This window comes from Podarcis liolepis, assembly GCF_965112155.1.
Source record: "Podarcis liolepis genome assembly, chromosome: 1".
Taxonomy (NCBI): domain Eukaryota; kingdom Metazoa; phylum Chordata; class Lepidosauria; order Squamata; family Lacertidae; genus Podarcis; species Podarcis liolepis.
Window position 1 is genome coordinate 92,796,510 of NC_139554.1, and position 20,411 is coordinate 92,816,920.

Here is a 20,411-nt window from a genome sequence, read left to right on the forward strand (position 1 = left end):
AATGCTTTAATTGCATAACCCTCTCAATCCCAAAGGTTCCATGTGGGACAGAATCGTGTGTGTGTGTGTGTAATATACATTGCTATTGAAACCCTAACCAGTTTTTATATATCTCAAATATTGGTTTAAAAAAACTCACATAGATGGCTACTACTGAACATGGAAACATATTCAAAATACACTTGGCATATTTTGAGTCCTAAAAAAAGTCAATATGAAATTGTAAATGCAGGGTTGATTTTTTTATATTTTTTTTTGGAACAATTGCTTTACTACGTAGAAACTTCATAAACTGGTACCTTTGCAGAGAAACTTAGTTCAAGCTTAGGGGAGGGGTGTGCTTGATGACTTTATTGCCCATCAATTAATGCATAGTTGGAATGTTGGATCAAACATATACATGCCTTGGATCTTTTAGCATGTCATTTGGAGTTTTGTGCAGAAATAATACAGTGTGGCAAGTAAAATGTTCTTCCAGTTAGCAATGCTTGTTCACTCAACACAGGGCTGCAGTCCTGATGGAACAAAGCTTCATTGTATAGAGATGTCAATATGGCACCTTCCCAGGCATTCAAGCCCCCACATATATGTTGGTATTTTTATAAACTAATTCAGCAACTCTTAATGTAATTGGCTGATCCAAGTGCCAGAACAGAGGACAGTTGGGTCTGTTCCAAAGTACAACACTAGTTTACTAGAGGAGGTATTGTTGAAACAAGGGGTACCAAATGTTATTAATTCTGTAGTGAGCACACACCAAGTATAAAGCACTTCAGCAAAATTAGAATGGTTGGTAGTGGAATAAGACAAGCTTGTATCCTGCATATATCTTCAGAATGTTGGATCAACCAGTCTGACCTTGGAATCTGCTGACAAACAGCATTCTGATAATAGTTTGCGTTATTCACCCGCCTCCAAATCATGTGGTTTCTGTGAATGGAAAATGTCCAAAGCCTATCGTACATAAGATAGCGGAGTGGAAGCATTTTCAGTGGTTGCTTATCTCTTGTCAGTTTAATGCTACTTAATATGAATGCATAGGCTGAAAATATCAGTAACAGTGAAAAGCCAGTGCCAGCTGTTTTTACAGATAGGCAACTCTGAAGTGTTAAGTTGACTTAGCCCCCCCTAACTTGGCCAGAAAAAGCAAACATCCCTTGGCGAATGTATGGACAGACATCCAATTGACCATAATGGACTCTTCGTGATTTTGGCAGGAGAAGTAACAGTACTGAGGATTTGTGAAGTCCTCTGTATGGAGAAAAGATTCCTTATATTCATACCTGACAAACAGACCAGCCAGTAAAATAGATTTAGATTGTTCCATAAGTACAGACCAGGAAGGGATGGTGGACACCTGTGGAAAGGGAAATGAGTACATTTAGTGTCCACTTAGTTTAGACTTAACTGTGTGTTCTCTTCTAATTTTAAACATAGCACTCTCCTTCTGATTTAATATTTATACCAACAAAATTAGCTTCCATTTTCAGAAAGAACTGTCTAACATAATACCCTGTCTTGCTTAGCATTTTTATTATTTTGTTCTGGCAGATTCCTATTCAGCATCCTCTAATGAAAATGGAGGGAAATCTGAATCGGTGGCCAATTTGCAGCCTCATTCATCCATCAATTCCATCCAGAGCTCCCCAGGTCCAAAGCGCTCTACCAACACACTGAAGAAATGGCTAACGAGTCCAGTACGCCGATTGAATAGTGGAAAGGCAGACAGTAACATCAAGAAGCAGAAGAAAGTGCGCGAAGGAAGGAAAAGCTTTGACCTGGGATCCCCCAAGCCTGGAGACGAGACCACGCCTCAGGGAGACAGTGCAGATGAGGTATGGACATAGTTTGATACCTTTTTTTAAGAATGCTGACTTGAGCATAAAGCTTCCTTTTGTTTGATTCTTCACATTGTTTTGGAATAAGTTTGAAATAACTGTAGAAAAGCATCCATCCTTGTATCAAAACTGGGAAAGCCCTATATCCTCACTATAAAGAGGATTCTTGTATCACCCCATCCAGACTAGTTACTCCCTAGGCCTCAGCCTTTATGTTTGTTGGCTCCTTCCTTCCAAAGCTTGGGCTTGCCTACTGTCCACCATCTTTGCTGTGTGATGTAAAATAACACCATAGATCATGCAGGGAACCAGAGCTCTTGCATTTTTATTTTCCATCACATTTTTCCTGGTCATTTTGCATAGATTTGTTATCTTCCTTTTGCAGCTGCAGATATGGATTCATTTATGGGTATTTTATGACTGCTCTAATAGCTGCTCAAAGCATTTTAAATTATTCTATTGGGGTTCAAAGTGTTGCTCTGCCAATAGTGCGAGTGATACAGGAATGCTATAAATCAATAAATAGAACTAGGTTGCTGGAAGGAGCTAGTGTTCTCATTCAAATATATGCCCAGGAATGTAGCAGGCTCAAAAAAAGAAAGTTTTTTTCATGCCTAACAGTCAGATCCAGTTCAGTGAGGAACTTGAGAACTGGTTAGCAGAACATTTGCTATTTTAAGCAGCACGGTGGTCTTTCCTGATCGAATTTGAAGTCCTAATGCTGCAGTGAATGATTTATTGTAGATCCTCTTGCCCCTTTAAAGGAAATTAATAATGTTTTATGTAGATGCTAATATGAGGGTTAGAGGATTGCATTGGACTCCCTTATGTAGGGAATTCCCTTTCTACCTCACTAGGCATCAGAGGGGAAAGGCTAGGTAAATATTCTTTTTATATCTGTCACAACAACCCACTCCTCTGTCTGGATTTGATTTGGTATGATTATGGAGTTCCAACACCATAAAAATATTATGGGAGGGGACTCTCTCATTCTGTCCAACTTTGCCTGTTCATAATGAAATTTCCCTTGCTTTCAGAAGAGCAAGAAAGGTTGGGGCGAAGATGAGCCAGATGAAGAATCTCATACACCACTCCCTCCTCCTATGAAGATTTTTGATAATGATCCCACACAGGATGACATGGTAGGACTCGGGTCTTTTTTTCATTATTTTTTTCCTCAGAATAACTTTGAGTTCTTTTGTGTGTGTGTTTAAAAAAAAACACCTCCTGGAATCCAGGGAACCAGGCATGGTGTTTCAATAGGGTGCTATATATTGAAATGTGTTATTTTACACCCTCACTTTGTATCCAGAAGGAATGGCACTGAGCAATCCGTCTTCAAGGCCATTGTTGCAACGCTCAAGGATATTTTCCCGTTCCTTTCCCTCCTGTCATAATCAGAATATTTGTGACTTAGTCTGCTTACCTTTGTAGCTTGATTTTTTAATTTATTTTGCATTTCATGCCTTTTCTGTAGAGCAGTTGTTACGTTCAGAAGAAAGCTTTCTATGTGAACTTGCCAGCTGAGGAATTTCTGGACCTTGTGGGTGCTTCTGGGGTGTATTATAATATGAGTGTTTGGTTCAGATGGGGCCCCTTCCAGCTCTACAGTTCTATGATTCTACCATCTGTTTCGCCTTACCATTTCTTTACATGAACTGAGAGTTACTGCTAAAACATAACCAATACTTGCCCTGCAATACGCAGCTGCAAGGAAAGATTTGTCAGTGGGTGGGCAAGCTTTCTTTCAGGGAAGCCTGCCTACTGTTACCAGTATTCTGACCGAGAAATTCTTGATAAACTTCCAAGGAACTTTTGGGTTTCCCAGAATACTTCTTAAAACCACTGTGGTACAGCAACAGCCATACATGCAGTATTCTAGCATGATGCTGATGTTGTCTCCACCTGTGTTGCAGCGAAATTGGGCAAGAAAAGGTGATTGCGGCAATAACTTCTAATGGTGCAGTGTGTGGTGCACGTTGTGCCCAAGGTTTGAAAAACTTCATCATGGGACTGGATATATGAGTCATAATGTTGCCAGCAGGGGCCTCTGAAGTAGATATGGAGTAGTAGACTGAGTGTTCTACAGTCAATATCGTTTCAGTATGACACAAACAGCAGATTCTCTCTTAAAGTTCACCCAATATATATATATAGTTCAGGTCACCCTATCTCAAAAAAATACTGTAGGGCTGGAAAGATGCAGGAAGGGGGAGCCAGAATGATCAGGGGTGCAGCTGGAAGAGGGGCAATAAAATCTGGGGTTTTAAAGTATAGAAAAAATCAATGAAGCGAGCACAGGATGACATCTTATACTTGATGTGGAAAACATGGATGCAGAGTATCTTTCTATTAATACTAGAACCCTTGGTTATCCAATGGAACTGATTAACAAAAGATTTGACGCAAACAAAATAGTACCCGTAAAGACATAATATAATTAGTTTCGAAATTCAGTGTCATGGTGTGACAAAAGGCACTGGCTTAGATAGCTTTAAAGGGGGATACATATGAATTCATATTTATGGGGCCATATTCAGCTGAATTGTTGTACTAGCAGAAGCCAGCACAACAATTCCCGCCAGTGCCAAGGGACTTAACGGTATGTCCTAGAACAGTGTGCAAGGGGAGGAGAAGGGATATTTTTGTTAGGCAAGCAGGAGTGGTTGTGCTGATGGAATGATCTCCTTAGCACTATGTGTAATGCAACTCATGGGGAATAAATCTTATCAAGGATGACTATTCATGATGTCCATATGCAGCCTTCAGTTGCAGGGGCAAGGCAGTATGTCACTGAGTACCAGCTGCTTATGGTGTTGCCAAAGGCCTACTGTGAAAAGCAGGGTACTGAATTAGAGCTTTGATCTGATCCAGCAGGGCTCTTCAGTGCATATACCCATGTGAATGAATGCTTGTAGTGATAAGGTGGTGATACAGGTGGACCTCCACTTGCTAAGCCATGTACCCGAGCAACTTCCATTGTGATCTGGGAGGTTATTAAGAACAAAGTGTGTTCTCCCTCATGGCGAGCACAGGTTGCGGGCAGGGCTGACAAGACACCTCACTGTTACTAGGCAAATGGTTTGGCCATCCTTTAAACAGGGGCGGGCTGTTACTGGGGAAATCTAGATGTTGTCATTTGTTGATTGACAGCCCTATTTGTTAAATACAATACTCAACAGTATAATCCCTCACAAGAGCAAGATGCGCTTGTTGAAGTGACTTGTGGTGGTTCATTGAAATCATTTTTCAAAGAATGTAGGCTGGACCAATTCTGGGTGAAAGTTTTTGCTGAATATAAGAAGTTTGGTGAAAACGTTTTGAAACATCTAGTTCCCTTCTGTTCCACTTATCTTTGCAGATACATGCATAGAAATTGGCTTGATATTGAATCAGATTTGAGAATGAAAGTAGGAAATATTGAACCAGATGTGGAAGGGATTGTTCAGGACAAAAAGATGCCCATCACATTTAGGTTTAGTGTGTATTTAACATTTTGTTGGGAGCTGCACAGCGTGGCTGGGGTAACCCAGCCAGATGGGTGGCATATAAAATGTAGGCATATAAATTAGGTTTAGTAGCTGCTAGACATGTCATAATTTGCTCACTTGCACTATATTTTAATCAGGGATGCAAGTGGCGCTGTGGGTTAAACCACAGAGCCTAGGACTTGCCGATCAGAAGGTCGGCGGTTTGAATCCCCGCAACGAGGTGAGCGTCCGTCTCTTGGTCCCTGCTCCTGCAAACCTAGCAGTTCGAAAGCACATCAAAGTGCAAGTAGATAAATAGGTACCACTCTGGCGGGAAGGTAAACGGCATTTCCGTGCACTGCTCTGGTTCGCCAGAAGCGGCTTAGTCATGCTGGCCACATGACCCAGAAGCTGTACGCCGGCTCCCTCGGCCAATAAAGCGAGATGAGCACGCAACACCAGAGTCGGCCACAACTGGACCTAATGGTCAGGGGTCCCTTTACCTTTACCTTACTATACTTTAATAAAATTAAATTTGTCTCCCCAACCCAAAACTAAATCTTTGTCATTTCAGCATGGTAAAAACTGTTTTTAGCATACCTAAAATCCATTGCTTATTAGGGGCTACCCCACATTTTCTTCAAAAAAATTGCCTTGCCAAGGTAACTACCATAGAGTTATCAAAATTTTCAAAAGTAGGGGGTCTGTGGCTTGGCTTTTGAAATATAGGGGGTCCTCAGTAATTAGCTAATTGGGAACCACCACCATAGACTGTTGCTCTACGGAGAGAGGGCTTGCTGATCATTGGGAGCCCTTCATTTCCTATCAGTGTAGTCAAGCTGTTTTTAATTGTGGCTAGGTGTGACAGCCCTAAAAGAGGCATAGACAGGCCTTGGGCTTTAAATGGTATTTCATACTTGATAGTGTGACCTTGTAGTTGTGAGAGCATTCTGCAGTCCTGGCATTACCTTGATTCGTTCATTGGAACACAGAGTGCTCAGTTTTCTGGATGTACTAGAGTGATAAAAAGTGCCTTTCTATAGATTACCATATATATGCAGTTTGTTGAAGAGTGGTGTAGTAATTGGCATGTTGGTTTGGAGTCAAACTACTCATAATGTGAGTGGTTTCCCAAGGTTTTCCCCTCCCACCAAAGCAGCTGCAATAAACTTTTATCTGGCTTAATAGGGGGAGGGGGATTATGAGAAGTTGAAAGGGGAAATGCTTATCTGTTTTCCTGAAGGCCATTTTTTAAAATAGATCTCTCCTCCTCACCCCACAAAAAAAAATGTTTTGCCTTGTGGGGGGAAATGTATGCATGCCTGTCTTTTCTTCCTTAAAGCAAATAACAATTGGGTGAGGTAATTTTGATGAGACAAATGCCCCACAGGGAAGATGATAAGTGTCCCCTCCCCCAGACATGAACCACAGCTATTCTGGTTGTAAACAAAACCACTTTGGCCATATTGAGACTCAAAGCATCACATGAAATTTAACCCTAAGCATTGAGGCGGAAATCCACATGGGTTGGAGGGAACCCTTAAACTGTAGTCTAGTCACTTTGTCATACAACTTTTGAAGAAAGCAATCTTGAGCATCTCCTATAACCAGAAGATAGAAGAGTGAATGATGTGGTTACACTTCTCTTGAAGTACAGTAAAATGGTATACACGAGGAGGATTAAATCTCCAGAGTGAAGAAGAGCCTTTTACTTTGTTTCCTCCCTTAAATACATTTCCAGTAACCTGTATTATTCATTTCTTTTTAAGGCTTTTCCTAAGCTGAGATATCAGGCAGTGATATGGATTTTCTGAAATATATTGAGTTGGAAAATTTTCCAAAAATGTTTAGATCACTCTGGAAAATGATCTCATTTAGCAAGTTATTTTGCTTGTATTTGGTAAACAAAGCTTAAAACTTTTGAAACTGCCAGACTTACCTAGTATTACATTTACAACTGGTATCCATTCATTGCTAATGAGTTTAAGAAATGGAAATGTTTATGTGGAAGAACAGAGCACTGGAACATTTTTCCACCTCACGTCACTGAGATTGGTCACCATAAGGTACCGGTAACTCCTCTGTGCTGTATTTTGAAGTAACCTTTACGGTTACTTGGAATTCTGTTCTCACCAACTTTAATTTGAGTTGCTGATTGGCTCTAAGTGAATGATAAGGTATCAGAGGAGAATGACAAGATGTCTACTGTAGGTATTCTTAGGGATAAAGCGACTAGAGTGATGCATCACTCAGCAGCAGTTCCTAAGGAGCCTTCAGCTGTCAGTGCTGGCTGACTTTCAGACAATAGTCTGCTTTATTGAGATAGCTACCTGCCTGATATTTACTGTCACTTCTCCGAGTTCAATTTAGCAACACTTACTAATTTCACTGGCTTTTTCTTGGTGCTTGATTGCCTTTACTCTTCTCCCCTCTGCTACACCTGTGAAGTTGATTAAACTTTGTTAATCCTAGTAGTTTACTTTTAAAGCTCCATCTGCCCTTATAGAATTCAGGTGGCAAATATGCAAGTTGTATGCAATTTCTGTACTACTTCTGTAGTTTTTCCACATAGTCAAAACTGGACAGTACCAGGGCCTAGAGTAGTCAAGGTCAAAGGAATCCATGGCTATGCCACATTTGGTCCAGAATTCTTTTGATTGGCGCCCAGTACTCTAGGATTGGGCATATTAACTACATCTGCCTCCTCATTTAGCTATAGTACAGTTGGCGAATTTCTATGCCTTTGAAGGAACAGGAATGGCCTGGGCATTTGCATCCACCACATGCGAACAACTTCTGTCTTCACCCAAGGTCCAGTTCTGCTGAAGAACTGGCAGGATGAGTCTTTTCTGTCGGCCTCATTCCTCACATCCCAAAGGAAATGACATGGGGAGGTGTTCTTCTCGCTTCAGAGTATTATGCACCTTGCTTTAAAAACAACAGCCTGCCACCACCCAAAATCTAGTCTTCAGGATAGGTGGAAAAGATTGCAAACCTAGTAAAAATGTATTTTAAAGCTGTTTTAAGATTTGGAGGATCTCTCTGTACTGCTTCAGATATTTCTCTATTCCTGTCTTGGAAAGGAATCGGGGAGAGAGAGAGAGAGAGAGAGGACCTCCAATGGCCTTCTAAGTGTGGCACACATAACTTGCAGTCTGAGTTTGGGGAGGAAATACATATGTTTTCTCTACACATACTTACATTTGACAGTTTTGGTATTGTAAAGAAGGGTACCACTGATACTTTGATCTATCTTTGCCACTCACGTTTTTAAAGTTGACAGCAAGGAGAAATAACAGTCCAAATTGTTTTCCATTTTTGAATCTTGGGCAATAAATTGTACACCGAGTAGAATTTCATAATAACATGAGGTTATTGCAAAACATTACAATGAAGTGCTGAGCTTGTCAAATCCCTAGTCTGAGCCAACCTGCCACTGTATTGTACTCTATAGGAGTGAGCTTAGCAAGAGTAAGGGATGGATTCTGCATGCTGGCAGGGATATGGAGAGAGCCTTGGGGGAAAGGGTTGCTCCCTTCACCCACTGCTGCTTGTTCCTGAAGTAGCACAAAAATCTTGGAAGATTTCACAATATAGAAACAAGAGCCAAACTACTCTTTTAATTACTCTTTGGCTCTTCTTTGTGACTAAGTGGTGGTCTTTAGAAAAACCCCTTCGGACATACATTTTACCCATAATCCCAGAGCAGGTTATGTGCTTTGCCAGTCTGCTGCTAAGTGCTGCTGCCTTTTGTATGTCATGACCTCCCCTCAACCCTTCATGCTCCTGTCATGTCCCCCCCCCACTGCTTGTGCCCCATTGTGTGACCTCAAACTGCTAGCCTTTTGGCTTTCCTAGTTCCTTCTCATTCCTGCTAACCTGCTGTTCCTTTGCAAACTGGTGTCTTGCAGTCCTCCTCTTTGCTAGCTGCTCGACAGAGCATCTCCGATGTCCCAACTGCAGCGGATCTTGTCAGTGCAATAGAAAAACTGGTCAAAAGCAAGCTGGTAAGTGTGAAGACCTAGGATCCCATGAAGAGAAACGTCCTAGTTGAACAACACCGTAATTCAGCTGTTGGTCATATTGCTGACTATCTTCACCACTGAGTAGCTAATTGCAGTTCCATGTTGGTTCTATCGTCAACTAGTTGCTAGAGTTAAAGTGCAATAAAACCATTTTTATTTTTTGTAAATGACTTGATTCGTTGACATATTCCTGATATCATCAGTGGGCTATAGTATAGTCCGTAACATCTATTACTTACCTGGTAAATTTCTAGGGGTGTGATTGCAGATAAAGTATTTTTCCTTTTAAAATGTTTTGTTTCTTTTACAATATTCAGTCAAGTGCTATGATGTGTCGAATCTGTCATTTTTCTGCTTGTTTTTTTTAAAACACTAGGCGTAATAGAAGGTTGTTGTTTCATGTATCCCCCCCCCTCAAAAAAAAGAGCCACTTTTGGAAAACTTGGTTCAAGGGCTGTTCAGTATATGGTTCATGAAGCAATATTTTCAATTTAATGTCCCGCCTTAGTTGTAGACACTCCAGGCGGCTTGCAGTAATGAATACAGTAACAAATAATCCTAGGCAGCTTAATTCAGTTGGGCAAACTAAAGCTGCTATCTTATCTACCTTTGCTTGGGAGCATGTGCTGTACAACTCAGTGGGACATCTCAAAGGAACATGCATAAAATTGAGTTGTATTACTTAAATAAAGAAACAACTTTTTGGGTCAGACTTGCTTGTTGCAATATTACATCACCTTTATCATATCTAAGCTCCATTTTCATTTTCAGATGGAGGTTGATGTTTCTTTTTGAAATCTATCTATCTATCTATACTAGTAAGGTCAGCCATCTCTTAGTCCTGGTTACAACTTGACTATGTTAAGCCATGGTTTAATTGGCTTGAGAACAGCACTTACGCCTGTGTGAACTCTTCTTGCCTCTCTCCTTACCACCTACACTTCCATATGTAATTTCAATGCTGATATTCTGAATTGGTAAATCACAAAATCCCATGACAGCTGATCCAGAAGACCAGTTTAAGCACTGCTTACAAGTAAGAATCTGATACAGGAAATGGAAAGCTCATTTTGCAAATAGTTACATAAATTGCCATTCAGACAATATACTTTGTACTTTTTAAGAATCCTAGATGCTTCGCTTCTGTGTCGTGAAATTAAAAAAATAAGAATTCGATCTCAGATGGGATAATGGTATTTCTGTTAAATGAAACAAATATTGTCTTGAGTGTTTTGTATACTGGAATAAATTAAATATTTAAATGGCTCATTTTAGCCAGCTTCTTCTAGTGTGATGTTAGGTATTGCAAATCAGCAGCCCTCTTCCACTGTTGGTATCAGTCAGTTTCTTCCCTTCCTATTTTCCCCATTAAAACAAAAAGGAGAGATTTAGTTTTCTGCACAAATGTGAAATAAGAACAAAATAGCTGCACGACCCCACAATCACCTATTTGCTTCTGAGGGGAATCTACCTTTTACTGCAAATTAGGTATCATTTGGTTTGGAACTAACCAAATCCATGACTAGCCTAAAAGTGTGCCACAGAGCAGATCTGCTAATGGGATGTACAAAACACGTAGGGAAAAAGTGGGGACCAGCTTCAGGAAACACCTAGCACAGATATACTGTAACCGTTAAACATTTATCCTATTCAGGAGGTCTTCAGAATATTTAGGAAAACTTTGGAATGAATGAGAAGTTCTTAGCTTGTAAACTGCTGTACTGAATCAAGCCAGTTCTATTCTGCTGTCTTCCCCCAATCAGCCTAAACAAAATAAATGTCACCTTGGGGTGCATTTTGAAAAAATTAACGGGTTCCGTCCCCCCACTTACTAATTATTGCAAATACAGATCCCCTGAGGAAGTAGCTATAGGAATAGCTATATAGTCAATCTGTTAAGATTTTCTGTTGAATCCTTTGGCTTTTTTCTTATTTTTAAGACATTAGAAGGAGGCTCCTACCGGGGAAGCTTAAAGGATTCCACTGGATGCTTGAACGAAAATGTGACACCTTCAACTCCTCCTTCAAGAAACCTTGAAGAAGAACAAAAAGCCAAAGCTATGAGAGGCAGAATGTAAGTAAACTTTGGGGGGTTTTTTTCAAGTAGGTATCTAAAAATTGTTTTTTTAATGTAGAAGAATGCCCCTTATACATGACCTCAGAACCGGTGGATAAAGTCTATAGTGGTGAAGCTCTGGGCATTAGCCAGTAGGCTCCTTCAACAATCGACTTTGCTCTGATTCAGAAGAAGTTATGCTGAAACCACAGAACCAATTAAAGCTCTCCCAGGAACAGTTTTATAAACTATGGTGATGTCATTCTTAAAACTAATTCTTCTGTTCTTAATATGTTATAGAGGTAACTCGCAGCTTACACTTGTAAACTTACATGATTCCACCTTTGTGCAGTTGAGGGGGGAATAAATAAATGGAGAGGGTAGGAAATCCACCATTCCCCGGTCCCCATTTATTTAGTCCCCCACCCGCCACTGCCACCACCACACACAACTGCAGTTGCAGGCTTGCCAGGCTTTGGGAAGAAGGCTCAAGGGTTCTGGCAGTGTCCTAGAGCCCTTGTGTGGCCTTCCTAGAACCCAGTGAGCAGCCCTCCACTTTGAAGAGTCTCCTGGCTTTATGCATTTTGCGTTTATCCTTGAACCTCTAGAACAGGCTTCCTCAAACTCTGCCCTCCGGATGTTTTTGGCCTACAACTCTCATGATCCCTAGCTAGCAGGACCAGTGGTCAGGGATGATGGGAATTGTAGTCTCAAAACATCTGGAGGGCCGAGTTTGAGGAAGCCTGCTCTAGAACCAAGCCCTCTCGTAAGATGCGAGTTAACTGTATATGTCTTCACCCACTATTTTCAATAGAGCAACCAGTGACATTAATGCATGTAATGAGAGTTGAAAGAAGTTGGTTGCTTTGGTGGCTTTGAATCCTCTTGTACCACCATATAATTTTATTTTTTTATAATGCATGCCTTTGGTGTGGGAATTGCCTGTTTATAATCAACCTGAGCTGCCCTGATATTGCCCGACTCAGATGAGAGTCTACTTAGTGAAAAGTCTACTACTACTACTTAGTCTACTAGTGAAATATTTATTTATGACAATAAAGATATTCTTATTATTAAAATAGTTGCTGACCATGTATACGTGACGTATATTTAACCTGGCTGCTACAATATGCTCCTCTTTTGAATTTTAGGTTTGTTTTAAATGAACTTGTACAGACAGAGAAAGACTATGTCAAAGACTTAGGAATTGTGGTGGAGGTGAGTAAAATAATCTAGATTGGGTATATATTCTCACTGTAGCTTCTCAAATTGAGTAATATTCTAACACTATAATCTTCATGAACCAAAACCAGATAATTTTATCTGTCATCTGAGGGCACAGAAGAAATGTTTTAATGCTGTCTTTTTGCACTTCTTTAAGGTTTAATTGCTCCCTTCCATGGATATAGAATAAGTCTCATTTGAATATGATGTGTATCTGAATAATATAACAAAATATGGAATTTGAAATTTGCTTTTTTAAATTTATTTTTTTAAATTTCCTTAAAGGGATTCATGAAAAGGATAGAAGAAAAAGGTGTTCCTGAAGACATGAAAGGGAAAGACAAGATAGTGTTTGGTAACATTCACCAGATCTATGACTGGCACAAAGAGTAAGTCTGCAGTCAGCTTTTAACTGACTATTGCTAAAATGCATAGACTTCTCATATACATAGACATTTTACTTGGCCTGAACTACTATACTACATCCCCTCACCCTCTGGGAGAAGTTCATTGTGAGTTAATGTTCTATAGCTAGTAGCAGCAATCAACATTTCATTCAGTATGTGATTCTGAGCATTTGTTATATCCCAAGAGGTCTCTTGCAAGCTTCAAGCAAAAACTCTAGTGTCTAGTGCCATAGATGTTAGTTGACTGAATATTATGACTTACAGGACACAGCACTGTTCTGGCCTCTTACTCTAGTATTGCCTCTTTTACTCAGTAATTGCTGAAATTATTTTTCTGTGCCTCCCATTATTTGTTAGTTGCACCCATGATGAGGCTCTGTAAAATCCTTCATTTAAAATCAAATGAACATATGTTATTGGAGAATCTCAGGGTTGCAAATTGGTTGCAAAGATGAACTTTCAATTTATTATATGTGCAGAAAGGAAATAGTTCAAAAATGCAGGTGGTGGCAGGGATAAATTCCATGGAACAGAGATGTCTGATAATTGACTCCTGTTTTCACAACCTTTTCCTAAGAATTATGGGCAATTATCCCTATTTCTTTGCAACAGGAAGACTGGACTGGGGCTATCTTCATTAACAGATGAACAGCAAGGTTCTCAGTATTTGGAGGAGGATATTGCATGCCAACGGATGGGCTTTTTATATTCACTAGTTCCTCATATGCAGTTAAATTCTCTTAACCATTAGCAGGATGATGCAGGCTCAGCTATTCAGAAGTAACTGATAGGAGGGTAGTTTTATCTGTGATGCAAGACAAAATCAGATAAAACTATATAGTATGGTGGTGAAGAGTACTGAGGGAGACTTTGTGAATAGTTGTGTATTTTTTATTGCAGTTTTTTTCTTGCTGAACTGGAAAAGTGCCTTCAAGAGCACGACCGTTTAGCACAGCTCTTCATCAAACATGTGAGTTACATACTAGTCCTTTTAAAAAATGGAAATAGCTCCTAAATGTGCCCCGGTTGTACTGATTGGATATTTTAATCACACACACACACACACACACACACACACACACACACACCGCTCCCAAATGAGGATAGGAATAATACCTGGATTTTCCTCAAGCCATAAAATGGGATGTTTGAGTGGAGTGTTTATTTTGCTTTTCCAGAATGAAAGTAATTTTCCTTCAATATCCACAAAATTGTCTTAACTAAAGCCATAATTGTAATAATATTGTGTTTTACTTATTTTCTTCTGTTAAAACTTGGCTGGAAATGTACCCACCACCCCAAATGCTGCTTCAAATACTGTTTAGCTGCTTACTTCCTGGCTACAACCTTTGTATATTTGTACAGGATGTGTGTCTTCAAGAACAGAGCTAAACTAACACAGATGTATACCTCAGCAATTTCTAATAATACATTGCTTATTAAACAGTCTACGTTTTTTACACTTCAACTAGGATTATAGAACAAGTGCCTCCTTAGTAATAGCTTGATGGGCTTGGACCTGGATTAATATCCTATATCAATCATATACTTGCTGGCTGGCTTTGAGCATGTCGTCATCTTTTGGCTTGAGGAAGTAATAATAGTGTAGGGCCATTTGACGCAGGAGCCCATGAACTATCTCTTTGTATATTGAAGATTCTAGTTGACTGTACCACCTATTTGCTTTTGTACAGCTAGTGATCCAAGGAGCTCTGTTCCTGTCCTCTCAGCAGCAGCACTACAGCAGTGCCTAACTGCTTCAGAAAGCTAACCAGAGAGATATGGAAGTTGCAGCAAAATGAAAGCAGCAGTGGCATGTGTGGCATGTCTCCTGACAAGCAATCATGCAGTCTTACCCTACTTGAACAATTGCCTGAATCTGATGTCCACATGGGGCGACCCACTCGCACATTATCTTTGGGAGGAAGGAGGGTGCTTGTGCTTCGGGTTTAGGAAAGGGACTTTAGTTTTATCTTGCTTTCCTCATTCTTTTTCCAAAAGTTGGTGTCTGTACACAGTCCTTTGATCAGGTGATAGTAGACAGTAAAATTAAAACAAGGAAAATAAATACTCCCTAAGACCGTCTGGGCTGTGGCTGACAAGAGTAATTAAATTTGCTTTCTGTCACTGTCCATGCAGTGGTAAAAGCTTTAGTCTGGGCTTAGACTAAGAAAACTATGCAAATTTTGCTTTTACAGGAGAGGCGATTACACATGTATGTGGTGTACTGTCAAAACAAACCAAAATCTGAATATATAGTAGCGGAATGTGGTGCATATTTTGAGGTAAGGTTTGGCCTTCATTCCTTATTCATGTTGCAGCTTAAAATACACCTGACAGGATCTCTTCTCCCCTCTCATATTTGCACACACATTCCTACAGCTGTGTCAGCAAGCTTATCCCATTTGGATTAGTGGCTTTCCCCCTTTCTATCTTTGCTTTCCAAGTAAATTCTGTCTTATATTTAGCAGTGTGTTCTTTCTCTTGTGCCCCACCTGATTCCCTGTACATTTGTTGCTGGTAGGACCAGGCAGTTTGTGGGGGGCTGTCTTACTTACCTGTGGTATCAAATTTTTTGTTTGGTAAAGCATATTTATGCAAATGGTAAGGGGTACAGCAAGCTCTACACCTGCCACTTGGAGTCAAAGTTAGCTCTGAAAGAAAACAGGTGGAATAGATACAGATTAAAAGTTACACCATAATTTAATTAGTTCATCTTTAAAGTGCAAAAATACTCTTTATTAGAAAGTTTTGTCATCTACCTCATTGTTTTAACAGATGCATAGATGATTGGCACATGTTGTAGCAGGTGTGAGGAACTGAGGGTGGGTGGGTGTGCTTGCACACACACACATACAAATATGGAGAATGATACCAGAAGTTAAAGGAAGAGAGCAACCCCTCCATACTTTATGGTTCCTAAACCTTTTTATGAAAGGATTCCATTTATGTCTGTCTCAAGGTCTAGAAACTGCCTCAAATATTAAATTTAAAAATTCTAACATTTCTGCTTAAAATCCTTCTTTTTTTAAAAAAAGCAACATTTCTGCCATGTAAGCTGTTAACAACTATTCGAGTTTCATTCCCTTTGGCTTGGGGGTTGTTTCATTCCATTTAATTGACAGATAGTGCCAGTATTCTTTTCAGAATTTTTTTGTATCCGTTTCTGAAGACGTTTCATGCTTGATACATTCACTTTAACCTCCTTTTCTACCCACCCACCCACTCACTCAACAAGGAGAGTAAAGGAAAATTATATTCATCTGTACAATACTAATCTTAATTGTTACTGGCCCATTGTAGTAACATTTGGACTAGTCTAACTGTTCGGTTTGGAAAGATGGGCTAGTCAACATGTCATAGATGACTATAATCTCAGGGAATTGACAGAAGGCACATGTTAGAAAATTTTGCTAAAACTAAGTAAGGCATAGTCTGGTCAGTGCTTGGATGGGGACCCCTTGAGTTTCCTTGAAACAAAGACAAGATATAAATAAGTATATTTTTTGTTGATATTGCCTACTTTTTATTTTCTAGGAGGTGCAACAAGAAATAAACCAGCGGCTAACACTCAGTGACTTCTTAATAAAGCCCATTCAAAGAATAACCAAGTACCAGCTGCTACTCAAGGTGAAATATACCAGTGAAGTGTTGTGTCTAGGAAAAAGGTTATCCAAATACCTGTATACTGATAATGGCAAAAAAAAAACCCCAACCCAGTTGCTATAGCAGGCTAAACCACAATGCTCCCTGGAGCATTGTATGTATACTGGAGCTTTACTTGTTTGTTTTCCCCCATACTGCATCAAAGCTATTGCAGTACAGGGGGCGTGCACTGTGAAGGCAGGGTTGAGTGGATGGGGTCATTTCCAGGTGCCCTATAGAGACCATTTAAATTTGAAAGGTACGGTTACATGTTCAGCATTCAAAAAGCCTGCAGATTCAATCATGCATAATAAAATTACTGTAGATCACAATAAAATTTGTAAATGTATACATTTTGTTTCAGTCTTGTGTTCTATTTGTTCATCAGTTAGGACCTTTAAATGGGTGGCACTTTTAAACCGCAGCATAGACTCACCTAAAGTTAGTGGTCTCATGTGTCTTTATTCCTTAACATCTTGGGAGGGTTTGGAACCTTGCCACGCAAAATCATTTCCACAAGTAAGCAAGTATGCCTTCAAAGGGGAAGATATTAATATGTATTCTTGTTAATTATTTTTAAGAGGATGTTTTTCATTCCTGTAGGATTTTCTAAAATATAGTGAAAAAGCTGGGCTGGAATGTTCAGAGACAGAGGTATGGACTTTTATCTGCTTTATTTTCTCTTTTGTATTGTTTTTATTGAATGATTATAATGTGTTCATGTTGAGTTGGCTTGGGTGTTTGTATATTAACAGAAAGTCAAGATACCAAAAAAGTATATAAGAGTGATTTTCATATGGTGAAACCAGTAATAAAAATAAAAATGATTTTTTTATTGTTTACTCCCCACCCTACCCCCACTGCCTTTAAATACTTGCTTTTATGCTGTATTCATTTTCAGTAATGTTTGATGTAAAATGTCAATTCGAGCTAAAATTAGTGAATGAAAACCTAGCCTTATGAGCAGCAAATTGAATATCCTTACTTTAGACCTTCCTTGCCCTCTTCCTTTGGTCATCAAGGATAGTTGCAATTGACACAAGGTGACATTTGATATGATGCATTAATTGAAAACACAAAGTTACAAATTTGGAAGACACAAGTTCGGATACCAGCCTAGAACTTGCAAAGGCTCTTTCAGTACACCAAGATGTTGTACTGAACAGGCAGCATCACCCCCTCCAAGAGTTGTGATCCAACAGCTGGAGGGGACCGTGTTGGCTACCAAACAGTATTTGTTCAGATAATTTTATTGAAGTCCCTTTCAAGCATTCTCCACATGCTCACCTTTGTGTTGAATGGAGCTTTACAGCCCCTTCCTGCCATCAGTTCATGGGGGGGGGAGGTCTGAAGTGGGGAGCTTTCTCTTTATGCATAGGCTCACTCTGTCCCATACTGCAGTGGTTGCCAATAATTGGATCAGTGGGCACATTTTGAATTTTGAAAGAGTGCACCATGGGGGCATGGCATAACACAAAATTAGCCAATACAGTCAGATGGAGCTTTTCCCTCATTCACAGGTCTGGAACAGGAGTTCAAAATCCTTTTCCTATGTCCAAAACCAACCGTTCTGTAGCCCCACTTAAAGGCAGGCTGTGGAGCTATGGCTTCAGCAGGGCTTGCATTTGGTAAAGTTAATGGGGCTTGCTGATAGTTAATGGTCTCTAGATGGTTTGAGGCAAAGGCAGCTTCATATGACTGGCTTGCAAGGTAGTAAGGAATTTAGTTCCTGCCCCACCTGTGGTTGGCTTCACTGAACCACTTTCACACCACAGCCAAAACAAGGAAGGCTCTTCTTGTTCTGGTCACTTTGGGCATTTCAAGTGTACAGCAGGCATCTACATGGGTGGGAATTGTGGTCAGTCCATGGTGGCAATAATTGTGCCTGCTATAATTATTTTGGGTCACACTGTAAGTGTGATGAGAAGCCATATTTGAAGTTCCACTGTCTAGCTACTTTAGTAATTGGTTATACTGTCCTGCAAAATAAGCATTGACCCCCTTGCTTCAGCGTTCTTGAGCTATTTGCTCCACTGACATCTTTCTACAAGATACCCACTTTCAGACTCTGGCCTGTGTACCATGGATGGAAGGGACAATACATGGTTTGCCCTACCTTGAGTAGGGTAGCACACTAGATGCCCTTTCATTCCTTCCAGTTCTGATTATGTGTTGCATCTCTCTAATAGAAAGCTGTGGAGCTGATGTGCCTTGTTCCTAAACGCTGCAATGACATGATGAACCTGGGTCGTCTTCAGGGCTTTGAGGTAAAAGTCAATATTTTTGAATGTGGATATAATAGTACAATTGTTGACACTAATAGCTGTGTCTCATTGGAATAGCCCAACTGCATTTTAGAAGGGGGGGGGGATTATGTGCACTTTCTTCCATAAAATGGTGGGTATGAGATGCTTAAACTTTCTGCTTTGAGTCTTACCCAGGAAGGAAGTTTCGTTTGTACACTTGTGGGCATGAGTGTGCTCTCACACATGTTCATACACATACACACACACACACACACACACACAGCTGAACGGAGACTGTTTAATCATTTCCTTTGGCACCTGTAATCACATAGCAAGCAGTTTCTTATGCCCGGTGCCTTTTACCTTTGCTGTTGTTGTTGAAGGCATCACTGTGACTCTCAGTCCAGTGAAACCTTGAAGCTTCTATGTAGTATTGTGTTGAAGTTGTTGTAGCTTATAGATAATTTCCCTGTTACTCCTGATTCTCCACTGTGGGATTGCTTAATTTATAAGTCATTTTGAGTAAAACTTCAGGCATCTGCTTCAGAGTCACCAATGTGGAAATCTTACATATGGCAGAGCATTGGACTGAATCCCTTATCACACATACAATATAGTATGGTGTGGGAGATATGCACATACACCTGTGTGTGTGTTGCATGCCAAATTCCTGTGTTCCTTCAGGGTTTTTTTGATGCAGGAGGTTTGCAAGGGTCAGATATATGGGTGGGCATTCATATATTGTACGTAATTCCATATTCATGTTAGAGTATTGGGTACATGAACTTGGTAGCGAGTTTTGAGCATAAATGGCTAAACATCATGTGATAATGAATCATTTCACACACGTGAGCAAATCATAAGGTCTACCCCAGACCATGTGATAACATGCTGGCCGTGATTGGGTGCCTTTCCTCTTTCTATGCCATCTGTGTTTAACTTAACGTTTATTTAACTTAGGGCAAGCTGGCAGCCCAAGGGAAGTTGCTACAGCAGGATACATTCTATGTAACAGAGCAGGATTCTGGAGGTCTCTCTCGGCCAAAAGAACGCAGAGTTTTCCTCTTTGAGCAAATTGTCATCTTTAGTGAACTTCTGAGGAAAGGCTCTCTAACACCTGGGTACCTGTTTAAGCGAAGCATAAAGGTAAGTTGTGCTTGTGCTTCCTTGAGTCATTTGGAAACTTCACTGCAGTGCATTTTTCCTTTTCTTGGTTTGCTGCACACTAGATAAGCAAAGTTGGTGGTGTGAAAAGGTCCTTCTGCTTCAGTGCAGGAGGTTTAAAGAAGATGGTCATTAGGCCCTTTTCCAGTCCTACAGTTCTATCATGTCATTCTCTGACTTGCAGCCATGGTGTACGATAGATATATAATCTATTTTAATATTCTATTCTATTATTCTGTGACGTGTGCGTGTGTGTGCAGACTGAGTGAGTGATTATATAAAACTGCTAGGATAGCATAGGGTTAGGATAATGAGCGTCAAAATAACATCACATCT

The 20,411-nt window shown here is 40.1% G+C and overlaps 1 protein-coding gene across 18 annotated transcripts in view; it reads left to right on the plus strand.

Moving 5' to 3' along the window:
• Positions 1-20,411, plus strand: part of KALRN (kalirin RhoGEF kinase) — a 513,896-nt gene that overhangs the window by 462,883 nt on the left and 30,602 nt on the right. For 9 of the 18 annotated variants that reach the window (XM_083487460.1, XM_083487443.1, XM_083487461.1 and 6 more), the window contains 12 exons: positions 1,552-1,835; positions 2,876-2,980; positions 9,220-9,315; positions 11,274-11,407; positions 12,541-12,607; positions 12,899-13,002; positions 13,921-13,990; positions 15,219-15,305; positions 16,558-16,650; positions 17,269-17,319; positions 18,855-18,932; positions 19,872-20,057. In XM_083487460.1, coding sequence (XP_083343586.1) covers positions 1,552-1,835; positions 2,876-2,980; positions 9,220-9,315; positions 11,274-11,407; positions 12,541-12,607; positions 12,899-13,002; positions 13,921-13,990; positions 15,219-15,305; positions 16,558-16,650; positions 17,269-17,319; positions 18,855-18,932; positions 19,872-20,057 — 1,355 coding nt within the window. Of the gene's footprint in view, positions 1-1,551; positions 1,836-2,875; positions 2,981-9,219; positions 9,316-10,321; positions 11,249-11,273; positions 11,408-12,540; positions 12,608-12,898; positions 13,003-13,920; positions 13,991-15,218; positions 15,306-16,557; positions 16,651-17,268; positions 17,320-18,854; positions 18,933-19,871; positions 20,058-20,411 lie in introns of those variants that run through there. The other 9 variants (XM_083487457.1, XM_083487447.1, XM_083487451.1 and 6 more) reach the window with 4 other exon arrangements.